This window comes from Eretmochelys imbricata, chromosome 2, assembly GCF_965152235.1.
Source record: "Eretmochelys imbricata isolate rEreImb1 chromosome 2, rEreImb1.hap1, whole genome shotgun sequence".
In the NCBI taxonomy this organism is placed as follows: domain Eukaryota; kingdom Metazoa; phylum Chordata; order Testudines; family Cheloniidae; genus Eretmochelys; species Eretmochelys imbricata.
Window position 1 is genome coordinate 40,931,225 of NC_135573.1, and position 15,227 is coordinate 40,946,451.

Consider the following 15,227-nt stretch of genomic DNA (forward strand, 5'->3'; position numbering starts at 1 on the left):
CTAGCTCCATGTGTGTTTTTATTAATATAGTAATGGGAGGGATTTCTGGATTATGAACCAATGCAAAAATTACTACCAGCCACAGATGGCTGTGGCTAATGGCAGATTGCATGCCAGCGGCTTAGGAACCCCCCGCTTTGGAATATAAAATGGACACCAGGAAGTACAAACAGTGGAACAAGCATTTAAAAAAAGTTTTAAAAGAAGCTCACACATTCTTACTATAATGTGGAGGGATATTAAAAATATATACCTTATACAGCCTTCCCTGTTACTGTGCCACTCCACCCCTCCCCAATGGTTTAACAAGGCTCATGTAAACAGTGAACCGTATGAGGGGGAGGGAGGTGGAATGTAGTCCACTTACAAAAGTAGTCCATTTAAGCTAAATGTAGCCCATGTAGCCCATGTGTGATGAAAACATTTGTCTAAAATATAGCTGGAGGTTCGTATGCAGTCCAGAAATGTGCCAGGGATGGGTGGAGGTGGCTGTCGAATTCTTGGCCAGTCTGTATTAGCGTGTGTGTTTGCATGCAGTCCTAACAGGCTGCACTGTGTCAAAGTCAGATTCAGGACTCACATAATTTGTCAGACCACTCTGTTTATTAGCAAAGCGCTTTGCCAATGCACCCAGATGTGAGCCCCTCTCTGAGGCTCAAGGTAACTTATTTATACAGCTAAGCCAAAGCCAATTTAACATAAGAGACAAAAGGAAGCAGAAACTGACAAATATACATACATATCTTATTTCCATACTAACGTTTACCAATCTCCTAGCTCAGTAGGAGCTCTAAGTTAATTAGTTTGATGACCCATTGTCTCATACTCCTTAATGTTTCTCTTCCTGACAACTATATTTCAACAAACCCTTCAAGTAGCATTTCTTGAATGAATTATAATTTCAATATAATTCATTCTACTTTCACAATCCCTCCTTTTGGTCAAGCTATGCAATGACCAACAATGACTGGGTTCCACATATCAATCGTTCTTTATCTCTTTGTTCATCAGTGATATTTAAAATCATCAAATTAGCACTCTGGTTTGGGGCAGCTATCTGTGTAGCATGCCGGACACAATTTTGGATACGACAGGAAAGTAACTGAAAACATACAAAAATTATTAGGATTCCAAACAGGAGAGTTAGGGCTCCCTGAAACAACCAGTTTCCTATGCCAGAGAAATTGAAAAGGTTAAGTAGCCACAAGTTACTTAGAACTTGGCTCTTTGTGGGGAAGCACGATCTATTACCTCATTGGTGTTGTCTGGTATATATACACAGCAGTCTTTTCCAATGAGAGGACAAGTCCCTCCTTTTGCCGCCAGCACTATGTCCAATGCCTGACGGTTTTGGAGGGCCATCTGTCGAATTGCCCCTGTTTCTTTGGCCAGGGCTCTTAAACTTTCTCCGGTTTCATTTGCCATTATTTCAACTACTGCTTGTAACCTTAGGAGCCTTTTTGCATGGTGTATTACTCCCCCTAATGGTATTAAGGAACCACCAATGGCCTCTTCCCAGGTTAAGGGGCTTATGTTATTTACATACCATTGGGCATCTGTTAAGTCCCTTCTTTTTCGCCTGAAATTGCACAGGAGTTCTCGAGGGAAGGTTCCTAGCACTCTGAATTGTGGGAAGAGTCAGGCGGGATAACAGATTCCTGACCAATTAGCTGGTAGTGAGGTATAAGCTCTGGTCCCACACACCCAGTGATGGCCTATTAAGGCCGGGAAGGGTCGGTTGCACCCATTTGTCATATAGGTGTTTGCAAAGGAGGAGGAGTATCCCCCAAAGGGTACAGGGTAATTCTCCTTACGAGGAGTGGTGTTGTTTGCATGACTGTAGGGGGAACATGAGATTGATTTCTCTGTTTGAATTCACATCTCCATACCCGGCCCGCCACTTTTTAGTTTTGTTTGAATAATCCCATACACCATTGGCCACAATATGCTAAAGGCAACGGCTTTTCCCCAGATCCAGCTCTGTCCCATTACACACCCAACACCAATGACCTTTTCCCTCCACCACACTTATCCATTTAGATGCATTTATTCCCACCGCTTCCCAAGTGTCATTGCTGTTCCATATTTTGTTAAACGGACGAGGCCCTCCAGTGAGGTCTGGGGACTTGAGTGGGATAGCCAGGACAGGAACACCAGTTTGAGAGTGGGCTGGGATGTGGCTGCAGACCCAGCAATTAGAAATATTAAGGGTCTGAGCTATCCACACCTGCTGCTGGATAAAAGAATCGTCATCGTGGTCTCCCCAGACCGTAAGATACCAGCAGCTGAGGAACAGCGTCTGCTTCTGGCAACGCTTACGAGAGCGTAGATTGTAAGGTATTGCAGACTGTTCCTCTACATCTTCTTCTGGAGTCAAAATTGACTCTGCGTTGTCCTGAGCTGATGATTGGTTCTCTGGGGATGGTGCCTTCTTACACTGTGAAGCATGTATCCACGCTGCGATGACAGATAGTTTAACAGCCATCTGTGTAGTAAGCAGTACCTGATGAGGACCCTTCCACCGGGGCTCCAAGGCATGCTTTCGATGATGGCGCCGTACGTAGATCCAATCACCTGGCTTGAGGTTGTGGCAAGCGTCGGAGGTGGGTTCCGTGGGCCAGGCGACTCGAACCTGTGAATGGAAGTGACTTACAGCTTGCATTAGTCCCTTGCAATACTGAAGGAGCGCACTGTGAGTCAAGTTCAAATCTGGAACGGGAGTAATGGTAGCTGTAAGTCACTTCCAATGCACCCAGATATGTGAGCCCTGAATCTGACTTTGACAACTGAAAGCCATGAGGAGGCAGTAATACATGGGGACGCTAATGCAGCATCCTGATTGCCCCATGAATTTTGACCCAATCTGAATTGCTGAAAGCACCTCTTCCCCCTAGCCCTCTCTCCCCGCAGCAGCACCTGGGCTCGGGGGGAGAGGTGCCTCTCCCCGCAGCGGCAGCTCTGGGGCTGGGGCTCCAGGACAGGCACCCCTCTCCCAGCCCCAGCAGGTCTGGGCTGGGGGAGGGCCGCGCCGCTCCGCTTGCACCTGGGGCCGGGCCACTATACCCCGGCCATGGCTGGGGCAACGCTGCTCCGGCCATGGCTGGGGCCGCTCTGGCTGCGCCACCCCGGCAGGTCCAGGCGCCGTGGCCACAGCAGAGTTGGGGCTGGAGTAGGCCCAGGAGGGGCACCCCAGCCATGGCAGGTTGGGGGCCGGGGGAGGTGCACCCCTTCCCTTACCGGGGTCCTGGAGCGCCTGCATGGCGCTAAATAGGCTGCTGCGCGGCCGTGCGGCTTACAGGGAACTTAGCTGAGCACTATTCTCCAGGCAGTTCATGTACCTGTCACAAATCTGTCCATGGTAGAGCTGTATGAGGAGTGCATAACTCCAATTAACCCCACCCCAGCAGGCATTGTCGGGTGTGTCTTTCTTGTGGGCCAGTGCTCAACCCTCCATCTGAGGCCTTGTTTCTTCCCCTTCTTGGGGCCCCAAGTGAAACAACAAAACAGCCTACAGTCAACAAACAAGGTAATCCACCCTGCCCTCTCCGCTCCTATCCAACCCCACCATGGCAGCTCCTGGACTTTCATTTTAATAATGTATAGCAAAACCTACTGAATCCCCTTAACATTAAATTAAACAAACCTTGGAAAAGACATTAGCTATGCACCTTCCACTTGCATGAATTACAAGTTACGAATACCTCCCCTAAACTTCAATTGTTGATTTGAAAGAATCATTAAAAAATTAAGTCATCCATAGAACTGGAGGGGAAAGTTTTCCTATCCCACAAAAATTTTTGACATTTCAAAAATTTTTCCACTCTTCTTGGAACAAAATGAACACCTTTCAACGTTTTTCATGAAAAGCCAGAGAGAGTGTGCACACCATCCCAGAATAGCCAATAGCTTAGTGGCTAGGGCACAAATAATTATATATTCACTGGGACAGAGAGAGACTGACTCTATAGCCCAGTACAGTAACTCCTCACTTAAAGTCGTCCCGGTTAATGTAGGTTTGTTGCTGATCAATTAGGGAACATGCTCGTTTAAAGTTGTGCAATGCTCCATTATAGCCTTGTTTGGCAGCTGCCTGCTTTTTCCACTGCTTCCAGGAAGAGCAGCCTGTTGCAGATAGCTGGTGGGGGCTTGGAACCTGGGTGGACCAGCAGCCTCCCTATCAGCTCCCCGATCCCCTAAGTTCCCTGTGTGGCAGCCGCCCAGCAGGCTATCAATTGCCCACAGTTCAGCTGTCCCTTCCCCCACTGCCATGTGCTGCTCCTGCCCTCTGCTTTGGAGCTGCTCCCCAGAGCCTCCTGCTTGCTTTGCAGGGGCGGGGGGGAGGGGGAGAAGAAGGGTGCTAATGTCAGGGTGTCCCCCTCTCCCCCTGCTGTTGCCCCCCACTACTTTACCACATCTCCACAGAGCGGGGGGAACACGACAGGGCTCAGGACAGAGGGAGCTTGCTGGCAGCACTGCTGTCTCAACTTGCTGATTTACTTTAAAAGGGAATGTACTGAGAGTGGGGTCAGCGTACTTAAAGGGGAAATGCGTGTCTCTCTCTCACACACACGGTTTGTGTGTCTGTCTCTCTCTGCCATGCTGTCTCCCCTCCCTCCATTTGTGCTGCCTTGTAGAGTGTGAGGCTACATTAACAACAATGTGTTAACCCTTGAGGGCTCAGCCAAGTGCTAGGTCATCATTTAGCAGTAAGGCATTCCCCGGGAAATATCCGACCCTCTTCCACCCTCTGACTTCACCACCTCAACCAAACTTCACAATCATTATTGCTGTGTACAGTATCAAATTGTTTGTTTCAAACTTATACTGTATATTATATAACATAGTCTTCTGCCTCGTGAAAAAATTTCCCTGGAACCTAAACCCCCCTATTTACATTAATTCTTATGGGGAAATTGGATTTGCTTAACATCATTTTGCTTAAAGTAGCATTTTTCAGGAACATAACTACAATGTTAAGCGAGGAGTTACTGTAGTTAGAGCACTCACTAGGTTCATGTTCCCACTCCAATGAACATTTATTTACACAAAGTGGAACAGCTCTAACAGGGGAGCGAGACCCAGTCCCGAACAGCCAAAGCCTCGTGGCTAGAGCACTACTAACCCTAACCACCAAGCTATTGGCTATTTTGGGGTGGGTGGAAGTCTCTCTTTTGTTTTGAATAGAAAGTTTTATCGAAACTGACCCTTTCTCACCAAAAATTTTGATTTTGAGAAATTGGCATTTCTGACCAAAAAACTGTTTTGTCGAAAAATTCCCAACCAGCTTTATTCATCCTGTGGCCTAATACTCTATCACAGTGGTTCTCAACCTTTCCAGACAAATGTTCCCCTTTCAGGAGTGTGATTTGTCCTGCCTACCCACTAGTTACACCTCAGTTAAAAACCTCACTTAAAACCTATTTGCTTACAAAATCAGACAAAAATTAAATGTGTCACAGCACAGTATTTCTGAAAAATTGTTTACTTTCTCATTTTTACCATATTATTATAAAATAAATCAAATGGAATATAAACATGATTATATTTCAGGGTATAGTATATAGAGGTGTGCAAACAGGTCATTGTATGAAATTTTAGTTTGTACTGACTTTGCTAGTGCTTTTTATGTAGCCTGTTGTAAAACCAGGCAAATATCTAGATGTACTCCCTGGGAGACCTCTGTGTACCCCCAAGGGTATGCGTACCACTGGTTGACAACCACTGATCTACCATACCTTTAAAGAGACATGGGCTCAAGTACCAGCCTTAGCTGCTCAAACCCTGAGCCAAGAAGTGCTGTGGAGGCATTCCCTGAGCACAGGGAGTGCCTTTTAGCAAGCAAAGGCAATCCCGCTCATCCTCCACATCTCTTCCTCTGGAAGGAGGGCATCTGTACACCAGGGCATGTATGCTGAGGAATTAGAAGCAAACTACAAACAAGGCTTGTATTGTTTACTTGACACCTACTACTCTGAGAAGTAAGTTACTAACCAAAGTAAAACACACTTGTGCTGGCCCCACCTCCATACAATTTAAAGGAATAATAATAATAATTTTAAAAAAAAAACAGTTGTGTACTATTTACTCTTCACTCTGTTTAAACGTAATGTTGTCAATTTGCTTTTTATTTATTTTAATGTAACTCTCTACCATGGCTGATAATATAGCAGAAAAAAATGGTCAAATATATTATCTGATGAATTTCAGTAGGTTGTGATATCACTGCTTCCACTGGAGCAATGTTACAATATGGAGTGGTTCTGGAAATGGCAGCTTCTCCTCACTGCCCTACCCATATGCATCACCCCTATTCTGGGGGGATCACTTCTAGGTGTGAAAGGGCATTTTGGTCTCCCCACCCATTCATTCTGTGGAGTCTCCACTGAAAATGCCAGCAAGAACACAAATTGTGATGGCTCACGTGAGGCAGATGCATGTTCACTTGGACATGGGTTCCATACAATTCTGAACACACTAATTTGTATTAACATCTTCCAAAGCAGTCTCTATGCATCAGGGTAAAGTAAAATAGAAAAATGTATTTTAACATGTGGATTAGAACAGATCTTCTGCATTAATCTTAATATATTAGATATGTCATAGGACTTTTTAAAAACCTGTCTAAATTCATAATTACCTGATATAAAACTGTGACCAAGGGACCTCTTGGTGCCCATTAGCAGAAGGAACAGGGGTGCAGAGGGTTACAGGGATCCCTTTGGTCTACAGAATAGTTTATCAAAGGGTGTCATGTAAGGTCTCTACTGAAAGTCTGTATCACTGATCATCCTAATCATTGAGAAATGTATGCAGGGAAATGTGTGAGATATATATCTATATCTATCTATCTATCTATATAAATAAAAGTTAGGGTCTGAATTGGGACTGGTCACCAGAATGTGATAAACAAGTTTTGTTCAGCCAGGACATGCTTATCCACCTGTCTGGATATATGTAAATTGAGTATTGTATAATTCACAATGAACGTCTATTTACAGCCTGAGCAAAACACTACTCAAGTGCACAAAATGCTAATCAAGATATTACAGGGGAAGGTTCTCTACAGGAACAAACAAGCAGCAAGGGTTACTCTGTTTACAAATATAAAACAATGGATCATCATGAACTATATCTGGGAGAGCGGGGGGGGGGGGGGAAGGGAGGGGAACAGGCTGCCAGCTGTCGTGTCTTATGAATGGAGGACCACAGCCAGTCTGATTGTTTAACCCTGGCAGAGAAACTTTGGGCAAGCTATCCTTTATGAGACAGGAGAATGACTTGTTAGTTAAGTTCAGGCTCGAGAAAGCATATTATGATTTTATTTTATATATAAGCATTTGTATCTATTAAGTCTGTTTGCTTCTTCTTGAAACTCTGTTCTTTGTTAAATAAATTCATACTTATTTTCAGTATAAACAAATCTAAGTGCTGTGAGTTGAGTGGAGCCATGATGCGGAGGTGAAACTGGTAAACTAGTGTGAATATTCCTTTGGGAGTAGCAGATGTGTGAATGTTGTGACTGTCTAGTGCAGGGGCGGGCAAACTGCGGGCCGGATCCGACCCCTCAGGGCTTTGGATCCGGCCTGCAGAATTGCCCCCCGTGGCGCCATGGGCCCTGCGCCGCTCTCAGAAGCGGCCGGCACCACGTCCCTAGGGCCCCGGGATGGGGGGAGAGCAGAGGGCTTTGTGCATTGCCCTTGCCTCCAGGCACTGCCCCCCACAGCTCCCATTGGCCAGGAACAGGGAACTGCAGCCAATGGGAGCTTCGGGGGAGGTACCTGGAGGCGTGGCAAGGGCAACACTCGGAGCCCTGTGCCTCCCCACCCAGGGGCCATGCAGGTACATGGTGCCATATGCTTCCCAGAGCGGCGCCACGTGGGGCCAGGGCAGACATGCAGGGAGCCTGCCCTGGCCCCGTTGTGCACCGCTGCCTCCCCGGAGCCCGAACCCCTCCTGCACCCCGCCCCCCAACTCCCTGCCCTGAGCCCCCTGCCGCAGTCCGCACCCCTCCTGCACCCCAACCCCCTGCCCTGAGCCCCCTCATACATCCCGCACCCCTCCTCTGCCCCAATCCCTTGCCCTGAGTTCGTTCCTGCACACCGCACTCCCTCCCACACCCCCTCCCACACTCCAACCCCCTGCCCCGACCCTGTATACAATTTCCCCACCCAGATGTGTCCCTCAGCCCAAAAAGTTTGCCCACCCCTGGTCTAGTGGCACAGGGGCTGGACATTCCAGGGGAATGCTCAGAGTGCATGGCCTATTGCTTACCTGCAGAGGAACTGCGGAGCCTGCAAAGGGAATGTTTGTGTGGCCTGTGGCTGGTGGAGTTGGGGAGATGACCCCTGTCAGACACAGACAAGGCTTCCTCATGCTAAGGGCGGGTTTTAATGAGGTGCCTCACAACCCCGGGTACCCCCAGGAAGGATCACAAAAGCCATTTGCCTATTGCAAAGTAGTGTACATGAGCAAAGATTACTTTTAACTTTATTGCATGAATGAACAATACTGCAGTAATGGCTGTTCATAAGTTTTGTACTCAAAAAGGACTGTAGATGAAACAAAAGTACTACTTAGTTTTCATGTCTCATTTCTAATATTAAGGCACATGCAGAGATATTTCTTTGCACAGTGTCAATATTTAAGAATTTGGAAGGGTTCTATATATACTGCCTGAACTCTGTATTTTGGTTATAGCCAAGAGAACATTGTGACCCTAACAGCAGCCCAGTACAAGAGGGCGAGGGGCTCATTGGTATCAGGTAGTAAGCTTCAAATGGCATGACCAGTTCAGCATACCCCCAGTTCACAAAGGTCATAAACTGTATCTGATATGTGTCATGTAAGGTGTCACTGGAAAACTAATAACACTGATCAGTAATATTCTTGCATGGTGTATGTACAGTAAATGCCCAAGGAACCATACAAATGTGAAGGGAGTGGGTAAACAGGTTTCTCCAAGATAAAGGACAAGCTGATGCCTCCAGCCAGGTGTCATCAGAGTCATTTGGCAATCACATGGCAAGGACTCATTTGCATCGCAACGGGAAGAACAGAAACATTTGCATTTTTGCAAACACCAATGGTGAAAGAAACCAGCATTTCCTTCCTTCATCACCAGATTCCACATCTCCTTCCCCACGGCTTGAATTAACCTTATTTTGTGTGTGGGGGTGGGGTGGGGGGGGAACCTTCAGAAGAATCCATTTCACAAGGTCACTGGACTCTGAAAGAGAGGGGCAAAGAACCCAAGTTACCTTTAAAAGGAACAGAACTCTCTGGAGTTTGTGGAAGATCCTAGCCAGAGGGGTGGTCAGCCATCTTGCTGGAAGGTACTGTGGTAAGAATCTGACCTTGAACTAAAACTACAATTTTGTTAAATCTTAATCTCTAGGAAGCGTTTTTCACTTTTATTTGCTTGTAACCATTTCTAACTCTCTGCTTCATACCTGAATTCATTTATAATCCTATCTCCTTTTGGTAATAAACTTTTTACTTTTAATCTAAACCAACCCAGTGCTGTTTGAATTGAAGTGATTGTTAACTCCAGTTAAATTGATAAGCTGTGCATTTTGTCCCTGTAGCGGAGCAAACAAACCTCTGATTGGTCCAGGAAAGGACTGCACATTGCAGAGCCTGCGGTTTTGGGAAAATTCAGGACTGTGGGGTGTTGGGGTCATCTTGCAAGGTGTACATAAAATCTGGTGGATACGAATGTGAGACTCGGGTGTAACAAGCAGGCTGCTGGAATCAGTGTTGCAGACCCAGAGGTACTTATCTTGCAGACACTCAGTGCATGCTAATAAGATGACTGGGAGTGTCCAGATAAGGGAGCTACAGCAGCAGAGCAATTCAAGGCACCCAGGGTTACAGGACAGGCAATGGCACAATCCCTCCCTGGTTTGGACTGTACCCAGAATCTGACAACCGTGAGGCTTACAAATTTAAAGATCAGTACTAAATGAAAAATATTTTAAAAATATAAATCAAATTACTTATCTGACATTTAAGTAGCAAAGGATGGCAAATTATGCTAAAATAATAATAATAAATAATAAATGGTAAAAGAAGGGTGTGTGTATTTCACTAATTGCATATTTCCACTAGGAATTAAATCACATTTTTATAGGTCCAACAGCAGAATTGGCTCTCTCCCTCCCAGTTATGTCTGCTATGCTAAGTGTCTTTTGGATAAATCTCTTTTATTGGTGTATACATTTTATATGAATTAGGCTCCAATGTTTTCTAGTTTAGTTAGCTTTCTGCTTAGCTTTTATGTTGCACCACAAAACCTAAGTAATTTTTCTTTGATGTTTTTGCATGCTTGTTTTTCACTTTGAATGTTTTCACCCAGGCTTTCAAATCCACAAATAGTTGTCTTACCGCACAGTTTAGTCTGGAATGCAGAGGTTAGCGTTTCAATCTGACTGAAATCAGCCACCAAAAAGACATGCTCTTCATGAGGTTCACTTCCAATGGACTTCAAGGTGTTCATATCCACTCTTCCTACACCAATGGCAAAAATCAGGATGCCTGAGTTCCGGGCTTTAGCTGCAACCTCTGCCACAGGATCCTGTGGTCTCCCATCTGTCACTATCATGATAATTCTGGGCACATTCTGGCTCAGTGGCCGCGCCCCTTCCGATTCTGAAAATGCAATGTTCAGTGCATACTGAATAGCCAGCCCAGTCATGGTGCCAGTGGCCAGGTGCATCATTCTTTTCACTGCTCGTTCCACATCATGTTTCCTCCTGAACGTCTTCAATGAAAACTCATGTTTGACTGTGCTGCCATACTGAAGGAGGCCTACTCTGGTGACGTCAGGACTGATGTCTAGGAACTGCAAGATGGTTAAAATGAATTCCTTCACTTTTTCAAAGTCGTAAGGACGTACACTGCGAGAGCTGTCGATGATGAAGACGAGATCAAGACGTTTGCGGTTGCAAGCATTCTCTGGAAGAGGGGAAAAAACAAAGGCTATTTGACTAGAATTCTAAAATACAAAGCAGATCAGGCTGGCCCAAAGATTCAACTGTGCTGTCAAAACAATGAGCTACTATGTATCTCAAGGGAAAGCAAAGTCCAACCATGGACCAAATACTACTTTTCTACAATTCAGCTGCTCTTCAGTGCAAAGGGGTGATCTCCACAGAGTACAATTTCCATGGCATGCGTGCGCTTGCACACATGTGCACACACACTTTCTAGTGACATTCTGGTCATTTCTGTCCCTCACTGCACTTTCTTTTCCTTCTCTTGTACCTCCTTTCCTGCTCCTCTGGCTTTTTCAGTGCCTGTTATTCCCTCTTCCCTTCTCTCTTCCTCCTCCTCCTCATCCTTCCCCTACATTTTCTCTCTCTTCTTCTCATCATCTTCAATGCTTTTTCAGTCCCTCTTTTGTTCCAACAATTCCTCTTTTCTCCTTTCTCCTCCACTTTCCCTAATTCAATTTTCTCTCTCTTTAAGCTGTCTCATTAATGTTTTAATCTTTCTCTATTCCCATTACCTTTCAGCACTTTTTACCACTGTCAGGAGGGAAAGAGGAGAAAGAAGGAGTTGGCATAGGTATTTATCATATAGTCTTTAATTGCATGGTCACATACTATTTTTTCCACTGGATCCCTACTTCATTCAGTGCACAGGATGGGCAATGCTCACTGAATGAGCAGCTATTCAATATTTTGTTTTGCCCTCATTGTTCAAATTGTGGCCCTATGACTGACTTACTGCACACTATTCAAACCCTGCTCTGAAGACAGAATTATTACTTTCCTCATGGGCTTTTCTATGGAACTCATCACTAAAGTATCTGATTGCTTCACATACATTAATTAATTATTTTTATCTGTGATGAATGGTGGTATTATTATCCCTATTTACAGAGGGGGGAACTGAGACACAGAGTGTTTAAAGGTTAAAACTGTCTCCTAGTTTTGTGTGTCCAATCTGAGATGCAGTGGGCCTGATTTTTCAGAGAAGTTGGCATACATAGTGCTGTACACATTCAAACACAACTCTCAGTGACTTCAGTGGCAGCTGGGAATAGTCAGCACTTCCGCCAATAATACCTCAGGCTCTCAAATTGGGCACACAGAAAATAAGGAACACGTAATGTGTAGCCAACTGTGTAAAGTAAAGTAACTTGCCTACCATCACACAGGAAAATTGGAATCAAATTTTCCATGGTGGAATTCAATGGTATTAACTTTGGGACCACCTTTTTCTCTTCCTGTAGTCCCTTGGTCTCATTCACTACACACCTTTCAACTTCAGCCACTAATCGGGCAGGATTGTATAGACAATAGCCTACTTCGCTATCCAGATCACCATCTATCTTGTGCTCCAAATGAGGCAGGAGTCTTATGAAAAATGTAGTATGTGATCACGTCAATCAAGATTGTATAATACATATGCACAAGTAGGGTAGCCACTTGCAGATTCCTGGGATACTGAAGGTTCCAGGACTTCCAAGAATGGCATGACCCTCCCCCGCACTGGCGTCACCTTCCACGAACAGTGCATGTGAGGTTACGCTGCACAAAAAGTGTCCCCACTGGCGTGACCTCGCATGCACGCTGCGTGTGAGGTTATTCCACATGGAGGGTACCATCTTTAAGTGCATGCTGCTCTGTCCCACTAGTGTGACCTCAAACACCTTGTGGGTGAGGTCATGCTGCTTGGTGGGCACCATGTTTAGGTACATGTCCCCCCACCAGTGTCACCTCGCACACATGGTGTGTTCAAGGTCATGCCAGAGGGGGTGGAGCAGCAGGCTCTTAAAAATGGCATTCCCCGTGCAATATCAGAGAAAACCACATCAGGTTTTGTTCCAGTGCCGGACGCAGGACAAACCACCCCAAAAGAGGACTGTCTGGCTCAAAGCCAGACAAGTGATCTCCCTACACACAAGGGAGCTGATTTAAAGTTAAATCGGTGCAACTTCTGTGTGTAGACAAGCCCTTGTTTAAGTTCTCTTGTGAACAGCTGAAAAAATACATGTTTCTGCCAATGAGAAGGAAAGGAAAGGATCCGTTTCCATTCACTAAATCAGAGGCCTTTTCACAGGCAACCAAAAACATTTGTAGGTATAGAATAGAAATGCTTTTTTGCTGACCATAAAGTAACTGCATGGACTTCAATAGCACAGGTATAGGTGTGAGGTTTTTTTTGTAGGAGTGGTGGGTGAAATTCTGTGGCCTGCGTTGTGCAGGAGGTCAGACTAGATCATCATAATGGTCCCTTCTAACCTAAATATCTATGAATCTATTCCTGTGGAATCTACAGTACAGCTTTATTCATAAGCAGACGAATAAGCAAGAGCCACATAGTCTTGCAAAATCAAAGGATGTGGAACATAAGCCAAAATGAGCAGAAATGGAATTCCAGTTGTAGTGGGATACAGGCTTGCTGGCATATTAACCAATTTTCCATCTCATTATCTTACTGCTCTATCTAATTATTACTTGTTTTAGCTAAAGCAAAATAAAACAAACACAACACAGGTGTGATGTGGGGTAATTTGTAGGAGTGCATGCAAAAGGGAAGAAAGCCAGCCACTGAAGAAGGGCTAAAGCTGCTTCTCTGGAAAGCTGGTGTTAAAACTAGCTAATCACCAGTAAGGACAGGACAAAACTGGAACCTCACACCCGAATCCCTTTGTGTTTCACAAAGAATTTTCAATTTAAATCTAAGGATTTGGACTCACCTCAATGGCTCCGGTTCCCTAATTCCCCACGTGGGGGTTCAGATGCAGATCTCTGTGTAGAGAATCTTGCACAGTATCTGCACAACAGTACTGGACTGTGCTATAGAGCACTGAATGGATTGATAGTAAGGGATAGATTCCACTAGTGATACAATACATCAGTATGATTTTCATCAGTAAAATTCTTATCTATGGTAACCTCAGCTACTTGACAATAAGACAATAGTTTCTTTGTGGATTTAAATCTTTGTCTTCAAATGAATATTTTTTAAAAAGATCAACAATTAGATTGTTTAAAGGTGCAATTTTGATGGGTTGGTGGCTATTGTGTGACAGCTTTGACATTATTAATGCTTATGTAACTGAGCTCAGTTCAGTGAAAAATAAAACTTTAATCATTGTATCACATATAATTGATTAATTGAGGAAAAGAATGGTTTTTTGGGGTGAGTAGACTACCAGCGTGAGAACAATTCTTTTCCATTTACATTTAAACTTTTGCAAGACTTCTGACCTTTTTGCTTGGCACTTCCTCATTTCCTTGATTTTGCAAATTTTAATTTCTCACTTGCCCTATGTACTTTCTCCTTAATTTTGGGAGCTTATCCACTTATTCACGGAGCAGATAAGCAATTCACAATTTTGGCAAACAACTCCAGACCTGATAGTAATCACCTTCAGTAGTTCATATGAGAAGCGGCACATTCCTAGGCTCTAGAAATGGGAAAGACCTATTCCGTCATCTAGTCCAACTCCTGGCCAAAGCAGATTTCGGTATCGTCAGCCCCAGAAGTCCAAAAATCATGAATCACATCCCTCCAAAATGATGAGACTGGCCCAAAAAACATGACATAAAGAAGAAAAGTTAATACCAGTTTTTGCAAAAAGAAAAGGAGTACTTGTGGCACCTTAGAGACTAACCAATTTATTTGAGCATAAGCTTTCGTGAGCTACAGCTCACTTCATTGGATGCATAAAGTGGAAAGTACAGTGAGGAGATTTTATATACACACAGACCATGAAAAAATATACACTGTAAGGAGAGTGATCACTTAAGATGACCTATTACCAGCAGGAGAGTGGGGTGGGGGGGAGAGAAAACCTTTTGAAGTGATAATCAAGGTGGGCCATTTCCAGCACATTTCCAGGAGTTAACAAGAACGTCTGAGGAACGGGGGTGGGGGAGGCTGTCTGTAGGCCCAACCTGAAGCAAATACTCACCAGCAACCACACACCACACAACAGAACCACTAACCCAGGAACCTATCCTTGCAACAAAGCCCGTTGCCAACTGTGCCCACATATCTATTCAGGGGACACCATCATAGGGCCTAATCACATCAGCCACACTATCAGAGGCTCATTCACCTGCACATCTACAAATGTAATAGATGCCATCATGTGCCAGCAATGCCCCTCTGCCATGTACATTGGGCAAACTGGACAGTCTCTACGTAAAAGAATAAATGGACACAAATCAGACGTCAAGAATTATAACATTCATAAACCAGTCGGAGAACAC

At 44.7% G+C, this 15,227-nt stretch overlaps 1 protein-coding gene across 1 annotated transcript in view; it reads right to left on the reverse strand.

The window, feature by feature from the left end:
• The window catches only part of MATN2 (matrilin 2), a 127,819-nt gene that overhangs the window by 86,660 nt on the left and 25,932 nt on the right, over nt 1-15,227 (reverse strand). Inside the window, exon 3 of the mRNA XM_077808671.1 lies at nt 10,384-10,953. Within this exon, the coding sequence (XP_077664797.1) occupies nt 10,384-10,953 (570 nt within the window). The remainder of the gene's footprint in view (nt 1-10,383; nt 10,954-15,227) is intronic.